Source organism: Hyaena hyaena, unplaced genomic scaffold, assembly GCF_003009895.1.
Source record: "Hyaena hyaena isolate Hyena2069 unplaced genomic scaffold, ASM300989v1 scaffold_510, whole genome shotgun sequence".
In the NCBI taxonomy this organism is placed as follows: Eukaryota; Metazoa; Chordata; class Mammalia; order Carnivora; family Hyaenidae; genus Hyaena; species Hyaena hyaena.
The window spans coordinates 377983-402059 of NW_024081141.1; the positions used below are offsets into that span (position 1 = coordinate 377983).

At 49.6% G+C, this 24077-nt stretch overlaps 1 protein-coding gene across 7 annotated transcripts; it reads left to right on the forward strand.

The window, feature by feature from the left end:
- Positions 1-577: 577 nt before the first annotated feature.
- CALCOCO1 (calcium binding and coiled-coil domain 1) lies at positions 578-17984 on the forward strand. Of its 7 annotated transcripts, XM_039255087.1 has the most exons (17): positions 578-630; positions 2808-2982; positions 3317-3419; positions 4688-4878; positions 7766-7924; positions 8311-8459; positions 10336-10426; positions 12670-12825; positions 13018-13272; positions 13737-13862; positions 14347-14442; positions 14837-14945; positions 15180-15379; positions 15768-15874; positions 16138-16209; positions 16426-16487; positions 16864-16953. In XM_039255087.1, the coding sequence occupies exons 2-16, from the start codon at positions 2827-2829 to the stop codon at positions 16466-16468; spliced, it is 2013 nt and encodes a 670-aa protein (XP_039111018.1). In that variant the 5' UTR covers positions 578-630; positions 2808-2826; the 3' UTR covers positions 16469-16487; positions 16864-16953. The 7 variants fall into 7 exon arrangements, with proteins under 7 accessions (XP_039111018.1, XP_039111015.1, XP_039111017.1 ...); XM_039255084.1 differs by lacking the exon at positions 16426-16487 and having other exon boundaries at positions 16864-17984; XM_039255086.1 differs by having other exon boundaries at positions 16426-16958.
- Positions 17985-24077: the final 6093 nt, after the last annotated feature.

Below are 24077 nucleotides of genomic sequence, written 5' to 3' on the forward strand. Positions count from 1 at the left end.
TAGTAGATAGCCCGTGGTGTAGTTTCAAGAGCACTTCACTTGGAGTCTTGTAGCACTGGAGTTCTACCATCGCATAGCTTTAATACTTTAGACTGGTTCTTTAAACATGGTGGGTGGGCTTTGGTTTCTTCATCTGTAAAGTGTGGATAACCACACAAGCTATCCCACAGCCTGTCGTGAAAAGCAAACGTGAGCGCGCAACGCAACGCGCTGTACCCAGTGAGGGATGATACAGGAGACGTTAGAGCTCTAACTCCTCCCCACCCCCTAACACACAACGCACGTTACAAACCAGCAGTCACCACTAATACAGCCGCCCCCTCCTAAGGAATCATGGGCCATGAAGTCCTCTGGTGGCCACACCCTCGCTTGCAATCATGGAAGTGGGAACTACGCCTCCCAGGAGGCAGCGGAGAAGAAGCCGCCACGGCCGCCCTCTGCTCCGCCCTCCTCTTGCATAGCTTCCTGGGATATGTAGTTCCATGTCCAAGCCGGCTCGCCGGCCAAAGAGGGCAGAGAAACCACAAACCCCAGAAGCCCTCACGCCCACTTTTCTCCCTCCCCTCCAGGAGTCGGAGTGCTGTTTTTGTTGTTGGTGGAAGGTGAGGGAACAGCTGATCCGTGTGTGGGGTAAGAAACTTGGCCTGATTTGGGGGCGATCTAATGCGAGGGTCACCCCACTTTCCAGCCTGTGAAAGGATAATCTAAAGGAACTGTGTAAGGGGGATGCAGGAGGATTTGGGTTTTAACACTTTCCGTACTGGAAAAGCCACCCCTCCTGTTTTGAGAGTTCTTGGTCTCGAGGGGGATCTGATGGGGGAGGGGGGGTGCCCCCCCTCACTGTTCTTACCTTCTCCTCAATTCTTATTTATAAAGCTTGTTATGCTTAAGGTAGTTGGGAGACACTGAAATATTTACTCATTCCCTCCCAGGCAAGACTTGACCCTCACAAACCTTCCCTTTCTCCTTACCCTCTCGCCCTAATCCAAAGGCCTTTACCACGCTGAATCGGGAGGGGGGGGGGGGGGGGGGGGGGGGGGGGGGGGGTGGTAGCCTTCCAAGTAGTAGAATATTAAGGAACTCTAGAGGCCTACAGAGCCCCCTCCACCTCCACGAACACTTGAATCTAGCCACACACATACACTTTAGGTGCCCAGAGTTTTGTTTCAGGTCCGGTGAATGTTTCCAGCTGTTATGGATTTTATGTGTGGGGAGTATTTGGGATTCTGCAGGCTTAGCTCTGTGGGGACGATGCATCCCCCACTTAGAAAGGCAGAAGAATTGTATCTGGAGAAAACATGGATGAATTTTAACTAGGGATTTTTCAGAGATGAAACCCCAAAGAAACATCTTGTCCCCAATCCAATCCATATTTTGAGGGGAGAAGTTGCTTCTTTTTGTAAGGCTGGCCCACCTTTCCTTCTCTACTGAATTCCTGTTGTTTTTTTGAGTTCCTAGCCCCAGACTTCAGCCTGGCGTGGGTTTGTGGTGTTTGGGGGTGTGCACATGACTAGTGGCCATGGCTGATTGGACGCTGTCCTCCGTGGTTGACATAGGGTGAAGATTAGTGGGCTGGAGAGGAGTGATGACGAGAGCCATCTCACAGCCCCGGGCTGAGGAGTCGTGTTGATTACTGTTATTCCTCACTCCATCCCCGTATTTCCTAATTAACTCTCCCCACCTAACTTGGATCACCTCTTCCTGCCAATCTCATAGCATGCCTCCAACTACGCATCCAGGCACTTAGAATTGAGGCTAAAGGGGAGCAGAAAGAAAATGGGGGAGGAAAACACTGCAGCTGTGTTAACAGAGTCAGACCAGTAGGTTTCTAGTTCTGCTCCAGGCAAGACCTGAAGAAAAGAACGTTAGGTTACTTTTGAATTATCCCTCCCTTCTCTCAACATCATATACATATTTCCCCTTCTTAGGGCCCCTTACTTCCCACCTTCCAATCTCTCCCCCATCCAGGGGTGGGACTTTCCTGGCTCCAGGCTCCCACATTCCATCTCCCCACACCATCACGTTCCTGCTGAATGTTTCACCCCACCCTTGAAGCAGCCGCCTCCAGAATTCTTGACTTCCTCAAGTTGAGAGGCAGAACCTGTCTTTCCTTATAACCTCCCTTTCCCTCTGTCTCTTGAATGAGAGCAGAACCTTTTTTTTTTTTTTTTTTTAATTCATGAGGGTAGACAGCTCGGAGAGGGGAGAGAACTGAGATGTCGGGGGCCTGAGGATGGGGCTCTTGGTCCCCTCCCCCAGCCGTATTCCTGCTCTGAAGACTCCTTCATTACTTTCAGAGATCAGTTGCTGTGTTCAGGTGTCATAAGCTATTCCTGGGTACAGCTGGAGTGGGCAAGGAGACTCGCTCGGAATGAGGGGGCCCCACACGTCAGTTGGATTTTGAAATCAAGAGCCGAAGGATATGGGGGATGGGATGGGGAGGTGGAGGCTGAAGAATTTGGAATGTTCAAGTATGTTAAGAGGTGGAAAAGGAGGGAATGAGGGGGTAGAGCCTGGGATGCTGAGACTTGGTCAATGGGACTGTGAAAAGGAAGCAGAAATGAGAGAGATGTTACCTCTGGAAGAGTCTGTGACTCAGAGAGGGTACAGTGTGAGACAGGATGGGGACTGACTCAGAAGGCCAGACCTGTGTTCTGGAGACTAAAAATGATACCTCTAAGGGATCCTATAAGCCTTAGGGACTAGGAACAAAATATGCCTTCATCTCCGAGTGTAGTGGCAGGAGCTGTGAGTGGGTGGGGATGGAGTTGGAGAAATTTTTAAAATATTAACCCTTTATTTCATAGGAGGGCAGATATCTTGAGGATGGAAGAATCATCACTAAGCCGGGCACCTTCCCGGGGTGGAGTCAACTTCCTGAATGTAGCCCGGACCTACATCCCCAACACCAAGGTGGAATGTCACTATACCCTTCCCCCAGGCACCGTGCCCAGTGCCAGCGACTGGATTGGCATCTTCAAGGTACCCCTGAAACCCCTTTTGGCTTAGATTTATGAGCCATGGGTTGGTTGGAATCAGGGGAATGACTTAGTTCTTGGGTTTTCAACCCCATGTTGACAGAGAAGAGGGGCAAAGATGTCACAGGTGACAGAAGCCCTCTGTGTAAGCAAGGTTCATCTGCTCCCCGTCTTAGCCTTGCTCTCTCCTGCCACAGAGGATCCCTCCACTTTCCTTGTCTGTGATCATCATTGTCACTGTAACAGCATCCTAGCCCCCATTCAGCCCCTCAGCCCTTTCTGCCGTCCATAGCTCGTACTTCATCACCATACCCCTCTCCCGCCGTGGGCCTTCACAGGTGGAGGCTGCCTGTGTTCGGGATTACCACACTTTTGTGTGGTCTTCGGTGCCTGAAAGTGCAACTGATGGATCCCCTGTCCACGCCAGTGTCCAGTTCCAAGGTAGGAGGGAACATGGAAGGTCCGGGAGGGAGGAGCCGAGGGGATAGAAGTTTGGAGGAAGGTAGTGGGCTCAGAAACCAAAATTAGGCACAGACGACAAGATAAAATAAGGGCAGGGGCGCCTGGGTGGCTCAGTTGGTTAAGCGTCCGACTTCGTCTCAGGTCATGATCTCACGGTGCGTGGGTTCAAGCCCTGCGTCGGGCTCTATGCTGACAGCTAGCTCAGAGCCTGGAGCCTGCTTCAGATTCTGTGTCTCCCTCTCTCTCTGACCTTCCCCTGCTCACACTGTCTCTCTCTCTCTCAGAAATAAATAAAACATTAAAAAGAATTTAAAAAACAAAAAGAAAAAAGAAGGGGAAATAAATAAGAACTATATCCAACAGGGCTCAGCAGGCATAGAATTGTGGGAATATTATAGAATCAGGGACTTAGAGATGGAAGGAGCTGTCAAGGGCCAGGAATCCTGCCACCCACCCCCACACACACACCAAAAAAAGAAGTCCCTCGGGGAACTAGGGGTAGGAAAGAGGGAAAGGTATTGTTGTAGATTGAGAAGAAGGTAGTCATTACATTCTGAAAGACCTGGGTTCAAATCTCAACTCTAATACTTACAAGCTATTGGACCTTGGACAAATTACTTAATTTCTCTGTTTCTATTATCTTAACAGTAAAAAGGGATGCATGGCTTATAGGGACAATATGAAGGTTTAAAGTGATACAGGTAAAGGGTTAGCATAGTGCCTGGTACAGGATGGGCACTCAGTAAGTGATAACTAGCATTATTGTTATTATTATTATTATTATTAGGGAAGGTAGATTTGGGAAAGAGGGGAAGGACAGGCCTAGGCAGAAAGGAGGGAGAAGAGTATCCCAGGGAACAGAAATAGCCTGTGGGAGGTAGAGAGGAAAGAAACAGTATGTGGAACAGGGAACAAGGGGCTGGAGCCAAGGACAGTGGGTGATAAGACACATCAAGGTGGAGGCGCCTGAGTGGCTCAGTCAGTTGAGCATCCGACTCTTGATTTCAGATCAGGTCATGATCCTGGGGGTTGTGGGATCAAGCCCCATGTTGGGTTCTGTGCTGAGCATGGAGCCTGCTTAAGATTCTCTCTTTCTCTCTCTCTCTCCCCATCTTGTGCTCTCTCTCTAGAAAAAAATTTTTTTAATTAAAAAAAAAAAAAAAGACACCTGAAGGGGAAGGGAGACTGCCAAGCCCTTGAGGGCCTGGGATCATATTGGGGTCCTGGGTCCATTCCTCTTCCCACAGCCAGCTACCTGCCCAAACCTGGAGCCCAGCTCTACCAGTTCCGATATGTGAACCGCCAGGGCCGGGTGTGTGGGCAGAGCCCCCCTTTCCAGTTCCGAGAGCCAAGGCCCATGGATGAACTGGTGACCCTGGAGGAGACCGATGGCGGCTCTGACATCCTGCTGGTCGTCCCCAAGGCCACTGTGCTACAGGTGAGAACACAGCCAGAGAGCTGCTCCTGGGCAGGGGAGTGGGAGAGGGAAGTGGGAGGGCTGCATGGCGAGGGACTGTTTCTCACTCTACCTTCTGCTGGGCTGCAGCCTCAGCCGAGGACCTCAGCGGGACTTACACAATCTTGCCGTTAAGAAAGCTTTGATCTGGGGCACCTGGGTGGCTTAGTCGGTTAAGCGTCCGACTTTCGCTTAGGTCATGATCTCGCGGTTCGTGGGTTCGGGCCCCGCGTCGGGCTCTGTGCTGACTGCCAGCTCAGAGCCTGGAGCCTGTTTCAGTCTGTGACTCCCTCTCTCTCTGACCCTCCCCTGCTCGCGCTGTCTCTCTCTCTCTCTCCTAGAAATAAATAAAACATTAAAAAATTAAAAAAAAAAAAAAGAAATGTGACTGGTCCAATTGTGGAACATACACAAAGGATTTTGAGGACTTAGTATTCCCAAAAAAAAGAAAGTAAAAGATCTCAGTAATTTTTTTTATATTGATCACATGTTGAAATGATAATATTTTGGATACGCTGAGTTGGATAAAATACCATTAAAATGAATCTCACCTGTTTCTTGTTACTTTTTTTGGCTATTTACTAGGAAGTTTAAAAACTATATATGTAGCTTGTATTCTTTTTCTATGGGACCAAATAGACCAAATAGAGGAGAGTTAGAGAGCGGGGGCAGATGTTGGCAAGAACTTCCTGTTCCTGAAGGAAGATCAGGGACAGGGAAAGTGGGGAGGAAGTACACTCCCCCGACAAGAGGGCAGACTGGAGGAAGTGCTCAGAGGGTGAGAATGGGTATCTTGGGTGATTGAGATAACCTCTTGTCTTCTAGAACCCTCTAAACACACAGGATCAACACAAGAATAGGAAGATATATACTTTTTAAAAAATTTTTAACATTTATTTATTTTTGAGAGACAGAGAGAGACAATGTGAACAGAGGAGGGGCAGAGAGAGAGGGAGGCACAGCATCTGAAGCAGGCTCCAGGCTCTGAGCTGTCAGCACAGAGCCCGACATGGGGCTCGAACCCACGAACCGCGAGATCATGACCCGAGCTGAAGTCAGACACTTAACCGACTAACCACCCAGGCACCCTGGAAGATGTCTATTTCTTACATAAGTCAGAGATATGTGAGCTCCTACCCCGCCTTCTGGGGTTGTTTTTTTCTATTACATTAAGTTTTTATTTTAATTCTAACGTAGTTAACACACTGTGTTGTGTTCGTTTCAGATGTACAATGTAATGATTCCATAGTTCCATATATATTAATCAGTGCTCAGCATGATAAGTGTGTTTTTTAATCTTTATCACCCATTTCCCCCATCTCCCTGCCCACCTCCCCTCTGGTAGCCATCAGTTTGTTCTCTATAGTGAAGAGTCTGTTTCTTGGTTTGTATCTCTTTTTTTCCTCTGCTTGTTTTCTTAAATTTCACATATAAGTGAAATCATATGGTATTTATCTTTCTCTGACTGACTGATTTCAATTAGCATTGTACTCTCTATCTTCATCCATGTTGTTACAAATGGCAAGATTTCATTCTTTTTCGTGGCTGAGTAATATTCCATTGTGTATATATATACACCACATCTTCTTTATCCATTCTTCAGTCGATGGATACTTGGGCTGCTTCCATAATTCGGCTATTGTAGATAATGCTGCTATAAACATTGAGGTGCATGTATCCCTTTGAATTAGTGTTTTCATATATTTAAAAAAAAATTTTTTAATGTTTATTTATTTATCAGAGAGAGACAGAGCACGAGGCAGGGAGGGGTAGAGAGAGAGGGAGACACAGAATTGGAAGCAGGCTCCAGGTGCTGAGCTGTCAGCATAGAGCCCGACGCAGGGCTCAAACCCACAGACCGGGAGATCATGACCTGAGCCGAAGTCGGACGCTTAACTGACTGAGCCACCCAGGCGCCCTTCATATTTTTGAGTAAATACCCAGTAGTGTGATTATGGGACTGTAGGGTAGTTCTGTTTTTAACTTTGTGAGAAATCTCCGCACCATTTTCCACAGTGGCTGCACCAGTTTGAATTCCCACCATCAGTGCATGAGGATCGCTTTTTCTCCACATCCTCACCAACACTTGTTCCTTGTGTTTTTTATTTTAGCTACTCCGACAGTTGTGAGATGTGCTCATTGTGGTTTTGATTTGCATTTTCCTGATGATGCGTGATGTTGAGCACCTTTTCTTTCGTGTGTCTGTTGGCCATCTGGATATCGTCCGTGTTCTGTTTTTACATTCGTTATTCTCATTATAATTATCTTTCAAAAATCTAGGCTAAGAGATCACTTTACAAATGAGGACAGAAGACTCAGAGAAGTTACGTAACTCATTCAAAGTGACATAGCCAGCAGGGCACCTGGGTGGCTCAGTTGGTTTGAGTGTGTGACTTTAGCTCAGGTCATGATCTCATGGTTTGTGTGTTTAATCCCTGTGTCAGGCTCTGTGCTGACAGCTCAGAACCTGGAACCTGCTTCAGATTCTGTGTCTCCCTCTCTCCATCTCCCCTGCTCGCATTCTGTCTCTCTCTCAAAAAATAAGTAAATATTTTTTTAAAAAAAGTGACATAGCTAACAAAAATTATATTGGAGATTTAAACCTACCTCTGTCGGGTTTCAGAATAGATAAGGGCAAATTCAGGGAACCGTCTCTTTTGTCTATGTGGATTGAGAAAGACTTCTTTCAAGAGTGTCAAGAGCTGGTGCATCTGACTGGTGGTGGGCAGGATTCGGGAACACACAAACCTCCTCTTACTCAGCTCTTTATAGCTGCTACTGATGTAACCTCCCAGTCCCAAATGCACCTGCAGAGTGAGGGGGCCGGGACCTTCACGAGCACACCCCCTTTCTCACCCACTCCCTTTAGAACCAGCTGGATGAGAGCCAGCAAGAGAGAAATGACCTGATGCAGCTGAAGCTGCAGCTGGAGGGACAGGTGACGGAGCTGAGGAGTCAAGTGCAGGGGCTCGAGACGGCCCTGGCAACCGCCAGGCGGGAGCACGCGGAGCTGACGGAGCAGTACAAGGTGGGAGTCGGGCCAGGTGGGGACCAGGGCCGAGCCTCTTACCCAGGGTCCAAACTCCAAACCCAGAGAAGATGGGAAAGGAGAGATGTTAGTGGGCTTTTAAGATGGTTCTGGCATCAAAAACAGCTTTAAGGGGTAACGAGTAGGATTTAACTTGATGTGACAGGAGACACATGCCCAAACGCAATATAAGGAGACTCAGTTCTTTGCACACAGGAGGGCTGAGGTGGGGTGGAGGTGGCTGTATCGGCCAGTAAGGGAATGCTCTCCAACGGGTTACGGGGGGTGAGAACAGGCAGACTCTGTGTGCTCCCCCTAAGCCCTTGTTCTGTTCTTTGAGAGGTGGGTCTCAAGTTCATTTTCCTGGGGGGGAACCTTGATTCCAGGGGCTTTCCCGGTCCCACGGGGAGCTCACAGAAGAGAGGGACATCCTGAGCCGGCAGCAGGGAGACCATGTGGCACGCATCCTGGAGTTGGAAGACGACATCCAGGCCATCAGTGAGAAAGTGCTGACAAAGGAGGTGGAGCTGGACAGGTGAGGGCACCCCCCGCCCCCACTTCCCTGCATTTCCCTGTCACCGCCAAACTCCGGCCTCCTGTTTCAGCCAGGCGAGCCTGCACTCTGCCCAGTGTGGCTCTTTCCCCTTTCAGCCTCACTCAGGCTATTCCACTTCCCTGCCTGGCTCTCTTCCATCTTTCCTAAGCCCATTCTGTATTCCTCACCTTTAAAAGTAATTGTAAGTTACTGTCTATGCGGCCACGAAGGCTAAGCAGGAGCTAGGAGTGGAGGATTTGGAAGAAAAGAATGGATAGAACAGTCAACACAAGATAAGAGAGGATGGATTTCAGATTTTTATCACAGCAGAGAAGATGAGACCCCATTCTTGCTGTTAGGAAATGTCCGAACTGGTGATCCAGAAATGTTACAGGATCTCTCCTCTGAAAAAAGGTATAAGTCATAGAATCTTAGCACCCAGAGGAATGTCAGGTAATTGAGAGGGTCACTGCCTAAAAAGGCAGCCTCTTTTCAATATCAGACAGCTATCATTTTTGTATCTCTTGTATTGAACCAAACACCTCCCTCCTATAACTTGCCTCCGTTAGTCCTGATTTAGACCTCTGGGGTTGCACAGGATGAATTTCCTTCTACCAGACAACTATTGTTTTTACCAAATGGCACACATGTTGACCACTTCCCATGCCTGGCCTTCACATCTTCGCCAGGAGAAACACTCTAGTTCTTTCTTTCATCAAATCATGTAATTAAGTCTCTTTCATTCGCCACCGGTAGACTTTATGTATGTTTTTAAACTCCCTTAAAGGAAAGAGGCATTCTAGCCAAGGCCCAGAGTAAAAAAGTGAGTTACTCCCTGAGGCTTCTCCAGTGTAGGATATGTTAGTCTTGCCCTAGGGAGATAGTAAATGTCTAGGTTCTAAATCATGGAATAGAAAAGCAGGGATCAGACTGAGCATCTGGAAAAGATTAGGGACTGTCTAGCCAGGGGTCAGTAAACCTATGGCCCCATGTGCCAGATCTAGCCTTGCCACCTGTTTTTGTACAGCCCGTGAGTTTTAATGGCTTTAACGATGAATTAACGGTTAAACAAAACAAGAAAAATACTTTGTGATGTGAAAATGACCTGAAATGCAAATGTCAGTGTTCATAAATAAAGTTTTATTGAAACAGCCATGCTTATTCATTTATATGTCTGTGGCTGCTTTCACACTACAGTGGCGGAATTGAATAGTTGCCACAGAATCCTCATGGCCTGCAAAGCCCAAAGTATTTATTATCAGGCCCTTTACAGAAGAAAATTCTTCTAACTTCTGATCTAGATCCAAAGTTGATAATCGATCACGGCTGTCCCTTGTCTAAGAAAAGACTGGATTCTGGTCTCTTGATTGAATGAAAACAACTAGGAAGTCGGGGCGCCTGGGTGGCTTAGTCGGTTAAGCGTCCGACTTTCGCTTAGGTCATGATCTCGCGGATCGTGGGTTCGAGCCCCGCGTCGGGCTCTGTGCTGACTGCCAGCTCGGAGCCTGGAGCCTATTTCAGAGTCTGTGTCTCCCTCTCTCTCTGACCCTCCCCTGCCCATGCTCTCTCTCTCTCTTCTAGAAATAAAATAAAAAGAAAAAAAAAAAAAAGAAAAGAAAACAACTAGGAAGCCGTCAGCAAAACATTCCTTAAAATGATACATAAAGAAAACAGACAAACTGTTTATTTCTAGGTTGTGCTCTAGCACCAAGAGTCTTGGGTTCTCAGGGCTTCTGGGGATTTGAGCATCCTAGAGACAGGTGGAGGCATGGGCCCGGAGGGGCCCCAGAAAAAGAGCTAAAGACAGAAGTCCACGTCCTTCATTCCTTCTGTGGTGACTGGCAGGTTACCTGACATTCCATGTCCCCACGTACAGGGTGAGAGACACCGTGAAGGCCCTGACTCGGGAACAGGAGAAGCTCCTTGGGCAGCTGAAAGAAGTGCAAGCAGACAAGGAGCAGAGCGAGGTAGGGGCTCAGGGTCGGTTTGCTTTCTCAATTGTTCTCCCACTGCATTGAGGCCCTCCTGAGTGCCGGGCACGAAGCCGATAAAAAATGTAAAGACGACATGGGGCGCACTGTCCTAGGAAACATAAAATGTGTGCCCAAATCAGGATGGGTCAAAGTGGAATGTATTCAGCATCACCGGGGAAGAATAATAAAGTGTTAAGATGCTCCCAGAAATGGGCAAGAGCACGTGTTGTCGGGATCATTAGAAGGGGCAGGGGCGCCTGGCTGGCTCAGTCAGTAGAGCATGAGACTCTTGACCTCGGTGTGAGTTCAAGCCCCACACTGGGCACAGAGTGTCCTGAAAGCAAACAAACAAACAAACAAAAGAGGCATAAACGAGGCTAGTATTTTCCAGCGTTTTTGGCTTTCCTTCCCACCCCGCAGTCAAGTTTTACATCTTATGTGGAACCTCATTGAATAGAAAAAAAAACAATAGTTTATTACTATAAATTTATTTGTATTCATTCAAGTATTTATTTTCTTGAATGTTAATTTATTTTTGAGAGAGGGAAAGACAGAGCACGAGTGGAGGAGGGGCGAGAGAGAGGAAGAAGCAGGATCCAGGCTCTGAGCTGTCAGCCCAGAGCCTGTCACGGGCCTCGTACCCACTGGCTGGGAGATCATGACCTGAGCCAAAGTCGGACGCTTAACCAACTGAGCCACCCAGGTGCCCCTGACAGCAGTTTTTAAACTGTCCACCATGCCATCTCAGTTTGCTTTTCAAACAAAAAAGAATCCAAGAGAAACTTTATTCTGCGATTTGTACCAAAAATAAATTAACCTTAAAAAAAAAGTGAATTAACTCAGAAGCACGTGTCAGTGGATTGGTGATCCCCATTGTGTTAACTTGTGAGCTCGTGTGTTGTTTTTCTCACATATTTTTTAAATTATTTCCAAGGAGCTCAAATCACAGATTTGCAGAACCTCTCCATGGCTTCCTCCAAACTCTAGACTTCCGTGGGAAATTATTTGAAAGCCATTTGCTCAGCAGTAAAGAGTAGGTAGAATTTGAGTAGACAGAGATGAGAGGGAGGCCATTCTGGGAACTGAGAAAGACGATGCAAAGGCCGAGAGTCCAGAACACTCAGGCCAGTTGAAGGTGTAGGTGGAGAGTTTGAGACAAGGCCTAGGTCAGATTGGAGAGGATCTGGAGTTAGTCTTTATTCTATAAGCAAATGAGAGGCATCCGTGAGTTTCAAGGGGGTGACATGTACTTAAGTGGGACTTACAGAAGGTGAACGTGATTTCCTCCTGGGAAATAAACTAGTTATGAGATCATTCAGTAATCTAAGTAAGAAATGACCAGAGCCTGGGCTAACATGGTTGCCGTGATAGTAGAAAAGAGAAAATGGCTATGAACAAGATGGAGGATGGAGAAGCAAAAGGCTTTTCTTGGGGTCACTAAGGAAAGAACAGAGCCAAGCCTGGTACCAAGGGATCCAGCCTGAGTGACCTACGAAGTAGTTAGTAGCATGGACAGAAATAAGAGTGGAAAGGAGCGGGGCGGGAAGTAGAATATGCGGAGTATGAGGGACCCATAGGACATCCAGACTGAGCTGTGATCTAAAAGGAAGAGCAGAGGGGTGCTTGGCTGGCACAGTTGGTGGAGCGAGTGACTCTTGATCTTGGGGTTGTGAGTTCAAGCCCCATGTGGGGCATAGAGGTTACTTAAAAAATAAAACTTTTTTTTTTTAATGTTTATTTTTGAGAGAGGAAGAGAGACAAAGCACAAGTGGGGAAGGGACAGAGAGAGAGAGGAAGACACAGAATCTGAAGCAGGCTCTGGGCTCTGAGCTGTTAGCACAGAGCCTGATGCAGGGCTGGAACCCACGAACCAAGAGATCATGACCTGAGCCAAAGTCGGACTCTTAACCGACTGAGCCACCCAGGCGCCCCAATGAAACCTTTTTAAAAAGACAAATAATAATGAAAGGAAGAGCGGAGAAGCAGAAATGGTACACGGGATCCCTAGATTTATGTAAGACTCCACCAAGGCTGTGATGGCGCTACCACATGATGGGAGCTGGAGACTGGATGTTCAGGACCGAGTCACTTTGAGCTGAGACCCCCAAGAAGGGCTGACAAGAGCCGAACGCTTGAGTTTGTGTTAAACCTGGGAAGCAGAACCTTGATCTCTCTCGTCCCCCCAGCCACCCCAAAAACATATACCCCTGTCCTCACCTCTTCTCTGCCTCCCTCAGGCTGAGCTCCAAATGGCACAACAGGAAAACCGCTGCTTAAATTTGGAGCTGCAGGAAGCGAAGGGCCGGCTAGAGGAGCAGGGGGCTCAGGCCCAACGACTGAAGGACAAGGTGGCCCAGATGAAGGACTCCCTAGGCCAGGCCCAGCAACGCGTGGTGAGTGAAGCCTCTAGGCAGCGGGAAGTAGAGGATGTTCCAAGGACCAGCTGGGGAAAAGACGTGGCTAAAGGTTGAACAGTATAAATCTTGAGTCCTGCTGCAGTGCAGGGTAGAAGGGACCCTGGTTACCTTCTTGGTTCAAGAATATTCACTGGGAGCCCTAATCTCCATCTCCTCCTTTCTTCTGAGGCTGAGCTGGAGCCCCTAAAGGAGCAGCTTCGAGGAGCCCAAGAGCTCGCAGCCTCAAGCCAGCAGAAAGCCACCCTTCTTGGGGAGGAGCTGGCCAGCGCAGCAGGAGCCCGGGACCGCACCATGGCCGAGCTACACCGCAGCCGCCTGGAAGTGGCCGGAGTCAATGGCAGGCTGGCGGAGCTCAGCCTGCACCTGAAGGAGGAGAAAAGCCAATGGAGCAAGGAGCGGGCAGGGCTGCTGCAGAGTATGGAGGTAGAGGGATGGGGGGACCTGCCAGGCTCATGGCTGCTGCCCCCACCTCCCTGGGTCAGGCCCCCTAGGAAGGGAGAAAGTGGTGAGAAGCTTAGGGGACTCAGGTGGGGAGGGACTCTGAGGGAGGTACATTTCACTGGCCAGGTACGACCCATCCCTAAGTAGGGTGTCCCAGCCCTGACCTTCGTAGCACCTCCCCTGGTTACCACCTTGATTGGGAAACGTTTCCTGCCCTAGGCCCCAGGCCCCGTCGTGATGCCCATGTCTGATCAGCAAGGCACCTTGCTGGCGTGCCCCTTCCTTCATTGAGAAGTATCAGGAATGAGGAAGCCAAGAAGGGGAAATTGCTCCCAAAATACTCATTTAAATAGAGGAAAGGACACAGCGAGGGATGGTGCTGTTGCCAGCTGCGTCCCTTTTCCTTCACCTTTCCCCTCCCACGTTCCTTTTCGGCCACATCCCAGGCAGAGAAAGACAAGATCCTGAAGCTAAGTGCAGAGATACTTCGACTGGAAAAGGCAGTTCAGGAGGAGAAGACCCAGAATCAAGTGTTGAAGACTGAGCTGGCCCGGGAAAAGGATTCTAGCGTGGTGAGGCACCCAGCCACCCGAGAGTCTTGGTCCTGTCGCCTCCTGAGGTGTCAGCGGCCTCTCTCTCTGTCCTGGGTGTGGGCTCAGAAGTGCTGGGTGCCCACTTACGTATTGAGTGACCTATTCCTTGCACACATCCCAGATCTCACTGGGTTGAAATGTGCAGTGTCCCTCTCTGTTCTCAAGGCAAATCTGGGCCTCATAGCGATGACTTAGGGGAATTCTAGAACGTCCCTGCTGTGACCAGGGCCTCTGTATCCCAGGCCAGAGGCAATCTCGCAGGCCCACACTGGAGAGGCAGACTGGGACTCGGGCGACTGTCTCCTGTGATCAAGACAAGGGACTCGAAGAAGAGTGTTGGGGCTTCCCCTGTGTCAGGGAAGAGAGGGGCAGAGGCGCAGAGGAACATGGTTCTAGGTTGGGGGGGTCCAGGTCGCAGAGCCTCGGTTCTTGGAGGTACATTCTAGGCTCCACATTCCCTCAGGTGCAGTTGTCGGAGAGCAAGCGGGAGCTGACGGAGCTGCGGTCAGCCCTGCGCGTGCTCCAGAAGGAGAAGGAACAGTTGCAGGAGGAGAAGCAGGTGAGAACCCGTGACTCAGGCCCCTTGGATGCCAGAGTCGAGGACTCACAGGGGGACTTCCTATCTCATAGTCATCTCTTGACTTAGGAACTGGTAACTCTAAGAGGGCCCAGAGGCTAAAAACGGGACTGTGGCTCCTCTCATTGGTCGACTTGGCAGAACAGGGGAGGACTGTGGGGGAGAGGGAGGGATGGAAGAGGTGAAGGAGGGCTCCTGGGGTGGGAGTGAGGCTCTACTTTGAGCTGCCTCCCACCCACCTCCACCCCCACAGCCCGCTTTGGGGAAGGCATCCAGTCCTGAGGAGCTCAGAGTTCCTTTTGGGTCAAAGAGGGTTCTCCAGGCAGTGGGGTTGGCATCTTCCCAGCCTCCCTCACCTCTTTGCTCCCAACTCCAGGAATTGCTAGAGTACATGAGAAAGCTGGAGGCCCGCCTGGAGAAGGTGGCAGACGAGAAGTGGAACGAGGATGCTGTCACAGAGGACGAGGAGGCGGCTGCGGGCCCGAGTCTGTACACCCCTCCGTCCTGGGACACCTCTTCCCCCCCAGCCCAACTGTTTGCCCCGTCGGGGAAAGCTGCATGTGACCCCTCTGGCAACTGCCTCTGCCTCCTGTGTTTTGCCTTTTTCCTTCCCGGACTCTGGCCCCTGTCTAGTGTAACCATATCCCCTTACCCAGAGAGAGAAAGCTGAGCCAAGCTGCTAACAATTCATCCTTCTCTGCCCTCTCCCTCACCGACAGGCTGCCCAGCGGCTCTGACAGACTCAGAGGACGAGTCCCCAGAAGACATGAGGGTCCCTCCCTATGGCCTGTGTGAGCGTGGAGACACAGGCTCTTCTCCTGCTGAGCCACGAGAGGCTTCTCCCTTGGTCGTCATCAGCCAGCCCGCTCCCATTGCTCCCCACCTCTCAGGGCCAGCTGAGGAGAGTAGCTCTGACTCGGTGAGCTGTGCAGGGGGTGGGGAACAGAGCAGGGATGGGGAGGAAGGGGCAGGTACGGCCACACCCAATGGCCCAGCCTCCAGAAAAGGAAGTCTTAGCCATACAGGGCTCTCTTCTTCCCTTGGGGGAGAGGAGGCAGGCCCAGCCTCTCTTCAAGGCCATGGCCCCAAATCCAGTCCAACCCACTAACCTCAACACTGCCAACCCCTGCACCCCACACGCCTCCTCTTCTCACCACCAGCCCCCATCAAAACTCCTGTCCTGCCTCACTCTTACTACAGTCCACTGTCCGCTGTCTGGGCCTGGACTCCTCTTACCCCCCACCGTGTGCTGCTCCCCTATCTTGGGACGCTACCCCAAAACCCAGCCCTATCTCTTTGCTACCCAGGAGGCCGAAGATGAGAAGTCAGTCCTCATGGCAGCAGTCCAGAGTGGAGGTGAGGAGGCCAACCTGCTGCTTCCTGAGCTGGGCAATGCCTTCTATGACATGGCCAGGTGAGTGCAAAAGGGGGAGAGAACACGAGGGAGGTGGGAGGAGGCCAGCGGAAAGGGCATCCGGGTGAATGGTCCTCATGCCCTTCCCCCAAGCTCCCTCTTCTTGGTCCCAGCCAAGAAAAGGAGACATAGGTGTGGTTGACACAGAAAATCACCCACCAACTCCAAATCCCAGGTGCCGTCAGGTAATCCCTCCCCCCATCTTATCAATGCACATGTGCACTGAGAGGCCCTGCCTTTAACTGGCTTCTGTGTTGTTCTAGCACCATCTTCCGTGGAGCCCAAATTGCCCTGCATCCCCTCACTCCTGCCCCTCCCCCTTCCCCAACCACCAGGTAGGTACCAAGGCTCCATCTGGGGAGGAAGGGAGGTGACCAGTGCCCCCAGGGATGGGAACAGAGAGAAGACTGGGGTCCAGCAGCTGTCTGACCACCCCTGAGATGCTGTCCTCCTTCCCTGACTTCCCTGGGAGACCCTTTGGGCGATGCAGCTGCAGGGGTGGGGTATTCAGGTATCAGATCGCCCCTTCTGCCTTCCCTTTTCTTTTGCAGGTCAAGAGGGGAAGGCAGGGGGAAGAGAGATTTTATCATCTAGCCCCCAGCTTTGCCTCGATGTGAGATGGGCTCAGGGCAGGGAGGGGGTGATGCTGTCATCCTTCTCGGCTGGAGCAGGAAGATGAAGGACGATGTCAGACTCATTTTCAGCCTCATTAGGCAGCAGACGGAGATGGAGGGAGGAGAGAGCAGGGTGGTGGGGGATGGGCTGTGCACCACAGCCACCAGCGGGGACTAAAGCAGAGAGGGCATGGAGAGCCGGGGAACTAAGGCTCTGGCCCTGGAGGTGGGGGGTGGATGCTGTGGGTGAGGCTAGGAGAGAGAACTCCCAGGAGCAGGGTACGCCCAGGAGCTTGCGTCCCTGGCCCTGAGGCCCACAAGGCAAGAAAGGCATAGGAGCATCCTGACCCTCTCCTTTCCCTCTGTCTCCTGCAGTGGCTTTGCAGTGGGTGCCTCGTCCGAGGCCAGCACCGGGGGTCCTGCCACCCCCCCGTGGAAGGAGTGCCCTATTTGTAAGGAGCGCTTTCCAGCTGAGAGCGATAAGGAGACCCTGGAGGACCACATGGATGGACACTTCTTTTTCAGCACCCAGGACCCCTTTACCTTTGAGTGATCTCACCCTTCCCTAGTACATGCACAGATACACTACACACACACACACACACACACACTCACACTCACACTCACTCACTCACTCACTCCCTCACTCCCTCACTCATGCACACGGTTAGGTCCCAGGCCTCTTTTCCAGCACACTGGGCTCCATGATATTCTGTTCCCTAAGCTCCGCTCCGCTCCCCTGAGCCATTTCCAGCCCAGGCTCTCACCTGCATCCCCTCCTGCCTGGCTCTTTTGTCTAGGCAGGGGGTCCTTCTCCGAAGCAGTGGCTGACCTGACCCTCCCCACAAAAAGCAGTTTTGGAGGAACCAGGATGGAGGAGACCTTCCCTGAGGGTAGGTTGCTTCTGGCACTGACACCAGCGACCTCGCCGCCACCACCACACATAACACTCATACACACTCACACACGCACTCCGATGCCCCAAAGCCAGTTCCTGGGGCACCCCACCCTCTCTTATGGGAGGGGGGTCTTTGTTGGTTTACCTGAGTTTTCTCTGGGGCCTGCATGGAGGCAGCAGCATGGACATCGTGGCCTCTTCAAGGTCTCTTTCAGTTCTGAGTTTCAGTGGTTCTTTCTGTTCCCCCCCCCATTGCTTTATGCACCCCCCACCCCAGCCTTTTCCACACCATTAGATATGAAATTTGGATGTTTCTTTTGTATTTCTGAGGTTTTCTGTACTCCTGTCTCCTGCCCCTCCCTGCCCCCCCCCCAGTGTCCTCACATGGAAAGAAATAATGCATTTGTGCCTTCTGTGAGGGATGGGGGAAACAAATGGTCCCAGGTGTCCCCACTTCTCAGCCCTTCCTCCCTCTCCATATCCCCCCCCCCACAGCAATAAGAGCTTTCCCACAGTATCCCACCCCCAATCTGTAGTTTGGACAAATATATTTATATGATATGTATAACGATTCTAATAAAATGTGTTCTTACCACAAGGTGTGACTGGGGCAATGCAGGTCCAGGCAGCTGGCTCGTAGACCATAGTGGAGGGGAATGGGAGGGAGGGGACACTCCCTGCCTTCTTGGGGGGTGGGGGGGATGTGCCCGGCATCTCCCAGCTATGCCTCTTGGTGGGCAGAGGAGGAGGGAGGGATCTTTGTCTGGGGTTGTGGTGGGGTGGCTGGCTTGGGAAAGACTGCAGTGGGGGAGGGAGCACACTCTGGGTCCACGTGGGACAGGATTTCAGTCCTGGGGTGGGCGGGGCAGAACCCAGGGTTCTGGGCCCAGGTGCATGTCTCAGAAGACAGGGGAAGTTTCCACTCCTCAGACTTTCACCCTCCATAGCATTCATCACTGTGTCGTGGGCCAAAGATGGGCATTACCCCTGTCAGGAGTTCATACCTTTGGGGAACCGTTTAATAAAAAATGCCCTCAACTCCATCCCTCGGAATTCTATTTGATTTTCCTTCAGTCCCTGCAGCCCCCTCTCCCTCCGTTGCCATCCTCACATACCCGTATGCACACTCTGACTCCACAGTCACAAAAACACATTCATCCACTCTAACTAGCTTCACAGGCTAGACACACACACAGCGTCGTAAAGCATTTATTAAAGACCTGCGTGCTCACCGAGACTCTCAGCAATGCCCGGCACAAGCCATGCCTATAACCCCCACGCTCCCCATCCCAGGAGCTCCCTTATCAGCCACCCTCCTTTCCCTTCAGGGGCCCTGGGTAGGCAACCTGCACCAATCCCTCTCTCCACCCACCTGAACCCCCCCTCCACCCCCCTTCCCACCCCACCTGGATGACATCCTCCATCCTTCCTTCTTCCCGCCTGTCGCTGTCTCCTAGCAACCCCATCTCATTCCCTGAATCCCTTCCAAGGAAATTAGAGATAATGGATCTCTCCTCTCTCCATCTCAACTCCTCTTTATTGATCCTCCTTTAATGAAAGTTAATTATAACAATGATTTAATTAATAGAATCCCTCTCTTCCTTTATTGCTTCCCGTATTAAGACTATTAATAAATACGAGCTGGGCTGACAGAGACATCCATCACCCGCCTGGGATTCCCCCCATCCCTCCTTTTTCCCTCCGCCTGCCCCACTCCCTCGCTTGGCCTATAAACTTGCCGGGGTAGTGGGGGTTAATCAGAGAGGAATTATGAGCCAACATCCCCAGCAGGAGGTGCATTTAATGAAATCACTTGTGATTTATGTCTGGGGGAGGTTGGGGAGGGAAGAATCTGGAACCCAGACATCCCGGCTTCCAGAAGGGTGCCCCACCTAGTGCAAAAGGGCAGGAGGGAAGACACAAACGGGGGCCCAGAGCCCCCTGCTCCCACCCCACAGCCCCTGCCAAGCCACCTCCCCCCCCCCCGGGAGCCACATGGGTACCTGCACAAGGCCACTGACACAGGCGGCCAGAAGAATAGCTCTTAGGAGGACTGCGGCACAGGTTTTGTTCTTTCCCACCCCTAGAACTTCACACGGGTCATTCTCATCTCCCGTTCTCCCCAGCTCTGCCTCACCTTCCCAAACCCACTCCTCCACGAAGCCCCCCAGGTCCTCATCGGACTCCCTACCTAGATATCTAGAATCTCCAGCTGTTCCTCTCTCTGCCCTTCATAGGTCTTCTTGTGAGCTATCTGCGCCTTCAGGCTCAGAAGTTTAGAGCCATTTCTCATCCTGACTCATAATTTGCCTAAGCCAGGATCCAGCACATGGTCCCCGATGCAGGGAGCTCAGGGAAGATCATTGACCGCCTGGGCGGGGAGGGAAGACACCTGAGTTCCAACCCGAGCTCGTTCTCCTCCTCACTGTGTGGTATTTGGCAACTCAGCCTTTCTAGTTGTTTCCCTTCTGGAATGGATTGTTTCTTCTGCTTCCCAGCATCCATGCAGACAGTGTTGGATCCGAATGGGTTTTTTCCTTTCCTAGTGTGAAAAGAAAAGTCAGATCAGACGAAGAAGCAGCAAATAGGAACGGGAGTGTCAGTACCTGGTGGGAGATAACGAATCCAAACATCACTCCCCGCTTCCAGAACCTCAGTGGCTGCATGTTGCCTACAGGAACATGAAGTGCAGATCGCTAGGTGTGCCAGTCAGGGTCTTCACCATCTGACTCCAATTTGCCTTTCCACTTCCCGTCCTACCCTAAGGAACTCTGCAGTTCAGATTCATAGAACCACGCCACCATCTTTACATGCCTCTGAGCACATGCTTTTCCCACAGCTCAGGGGACACCTCCTCCACGAAGTCTTACTTGACTTCTTTTAGTCATCCCCTGGGGTGCCATATACAATACTTCATAAAAACACACTACACCACGTGTACCAGCCTTTCTTCTTTCTCAACTCTAAGCAGCTTGAGGGTAGGTTCTGTGTTTGTACATCAAAAAAAAAAAAAAAGTTATTTTTGCCAGTCCTCCAAAAAGAATTTTTAAAATCATTTTAATAAAATATTTCCAAAAATATTTCATACATATTAAAGGAGATGATAGATAGATAGATGATAGATAGATAGATAGATAGATAGATAGATAGATGTCCACATACAAGGGATAAAGAATAATGAAGTGAACATCATTGGACTTACTAACCAGCTTTTGAAAAACATTACGAAGTGTGCTGGGTAGCCTGAAAGAATAAAGCATGAAATGTCGTGCATGAATTCAGAGAACTTTCTGTAGTGTTCTTTATGGGCCAGGTTCTGGGAATAGAGATGGAATAGTCAAAACCCTTGTCAAAAACTGCCCTCACTGAGCTTATAGTCAAATCAACAAATCTTCCTAAGTAAGATAAGCACTACTTTAGAGGTATGCACAGCAGGCTCTGGGACCACAGAGGAAGGATAATTAACCACAACTGGGGGATGTAAAGCTTCTCATGGGTGGCCATGTAGAGGCTGAATCTTAGTCAGAAGGAACAGAATGTGCAAAGACATAACTGGCTTAGAAATCTAAATACTCAGGGCTGCTGAATGAAGATCGTACACTGTGTGAAGTGAGACTGGAAAGAGGGACTAAGAGATCTATACTTATACATTCACTCAACAAATATTCATTGAGTGCATACCATGTGTCCGGTGCTGTTCTGGGCACTGGGAAACAGCATGAACAAAATGTAAGAGGAGTGCATGGCTCAGTCAGTTAAGCATCCAGCTCTTGGTTTGGGCTCAGGTCACTATCTCACAGTTCATGAGCTCCAGGTCCGAATCAGGCTCTGTGCTGACAGTGCAGAGTAGGTTTGGGATTCTCTCTCTCCCTCTGCCCCTCCCTTTCTCTCTCTCTCTCTCTCTCTCTCTCTCTCTCACTCTCTCTCAAAATAAATGAACTTAAAAAAAATAATAAGAGGGGCCCCTGGGTGGCTCAGTCTGACTCTTGATTTCAGCTCAGGCCATGAGCTCACAAACCGTGAGCTCAAGACCTGTGTCGGATTCTCTCTCTTTCTCTCTCTCTGAACCTCCCACACTCATGCTCTCTCTCTCAAAATAAATAAACCTCCCCCAGAAAAACACATAAGAATGCCTGTCCTTATGAAGCTTACACTCTATTGCCAGATCATGAAAGTCCAGAACAACCAGTTAGGAACCCATTGTAACAACCCAGGCAAAAATGGTGAGCACTGCACTTAAGCCTTGTCAAGAGGAAAAGAGGCAGAATTCTTTAGGAGGCAGTATTAATGGGACTTGGTGATAATTAGATATGAGAAGTGAACAGAAGGAGTCAAGTTGATCCCAGATTTCTAGTTTCAATGAACAGATAACCAGCAATGCCATTCACCAAATAAATAATATAAATGGAGAAACACACGGAGGGAAAATATGATCGGAGCAATTCTGACTTATTGACACATTTGCCTTGTTGACACATTTCCAAAGTGTTTGCAATCTTGCAAAGAAGAGAGAGATCCAGTAGGCAGTGGATAGATATTTAAGTCTGGAGCTTACAAGAGTTTGGAACTGAAGACAGAGACTTAAGATCCTTGAGAGTCAAGGTGACAAGAGTGAAGAAAGATCACCCAGGTGTCCCTGCATGTAGAGTGAAAGGGCAAGAGGGCCAAGGGCAGAATCCAGCTGACCATCCACATGGAAGGGAAGTTCAGAGAACGCAAAGTCATGGAAAAGACTGGGAAGGATCAGTCAGAGGTAGGAAGTTGTGGCAAGCAGCAGAGAGGTCCAGGAAATGACTCCTGGAAACCACTGGATTGGCATCTAGGGGGTCTCTAGTGGCTTCACAAGAGCTTGAGGAAAGTGTTGTAGGTGGAGGTTTTTGTGCTGCTGGACTTCATAGAACCTGTAATAGATACAAACACAATTCTGACCCATGGGAATTGGGAGTGTGTCTCCAGATTCACATAAAAATAAGGACTCCTGAATCAAGGTGTAAGAAAAATCAAGGGCAGGAGCCAAGATGTCTGGATCCACAATCAAAGAATTCATGCTTGCTTCTGACTAGCCAGGTGTGGGGCACAGTCTAAGCTTGGACTGTCCGCTATGGTAGCCACCAGCCCATGTGACTCCTGAGCACTGGAACTGTGGCTCATCCAAATTGAGATGCTTTGAGTATAAATTGCATAATAGATTTCAAGACTTTGTACCTAAAATTTAAAAAGAAGTTTAAATAATTTTATATTGATTGCATGTTTACATGATAATAACTTAGATATATTGCATTAAATAAAATATGTTGTTAGTTTCACCTGGCTCTTTTCTTTCATTAAGGTTTTTATTTTGGGGGCGCCTGGGTGGCTCAGTTGGTTCTGTGTGACTTCTGCTCAGGTCACGATCTCATGGTTTTGTAGGTTGGAGGCCCGCGTCAGGCTCTGTGCTGACAACTCAGAGACTGGAGCCTGCTTTGGATTCTGTGTCTCCCTCTCTCTCTGCCCCTCCCCTACTTACACACACACACACACACACACACACACACACACACACACACTCTCTCTCTCTCTCTCTCTCTCTTTCTCAAACATTTATTTATTTTTAAAAGATTTGTATTTGTGGGGTACCTAGGTGACTCAGTGGGTTGAGTGTTCAACTTTGGCTCAGGTCGTGATCTCATAGTTCGTGAGTCCGAGCCTGGTGTCAGGCTCTCTGCAGTCTGCTTGGAGCCCACTTCTGATCCTCTGACCCCCTCTCTCTCTGCACCTCCCCCATTCACGAAATAAACATTTTTTTAAAAAAGATTTTTATTTTTAAGTAATATCTATGCCCAATGTGGGCTCAAACTCATGACCCAAAGATCGAGTCACGTACTGTCTAGACTGAGCCAGCCAGGCTATCCTCACCTGGTTCTTTTGACTTTTTGTGATGTGGCTACTAGAAAACTTAAAATTCAAAATTCAAAATTACGTATTAAATTTCTACTGCACAGTGCTCACCAAAGTCCTGCCCCAGAATGGGACCCCGACAACCTGGACATCCCTAGACTCCCAACATCCCTACCGGCAGGAAGATGCATGCCAGAAACTTCCAAGGCTGCATTCTAGACATATCCCTCTGCCCCATGCTCCCAAGGCCATAACCTAAGGTAAGGAATCCTGGTGCTTAGTACCCATCTCCAGATCACCATTCCTGTTCCCACATTGTTTTTTTTCTCCAGGTCTATTGATAATCAGATGAGAATAGAAATGTCCTTTTCTCACTCACAAAAGTGCATTTTTTCCAGGCTTAGAATCCAGAATCTCTCTCTCCCAACCCTAAATTTAGAAGCCAAAAATCTTCCCTCTTCTGTTTCCCCTCTTTCTCAAATCATGGCGTGTGGAAATCACATAGATGTTAAAGGTCTCCAGATTTAATGTGTCATACTTTCCAACCATGTGACCTGGGGCAAACCACTTCATCTGTCCGAGCACTCATCTGCAAGATATGGAAAACTGCTACCTGGGAAAGTTATTGTGAGGATTATATGAAATCAGATGTGTAAAACGCCTGGTACAGAGCCAGGCACACGGAAGGTACTTTATAATCTGAGGTTTTCTGTTTTGCATCTTACTCCTGAGTATTTGGAGAAATAAGAGCAAACTCAGGTTCATATAATATATGGGCACTGATAGGACCTCAAAACCAAAAGGGCGCTTAGAG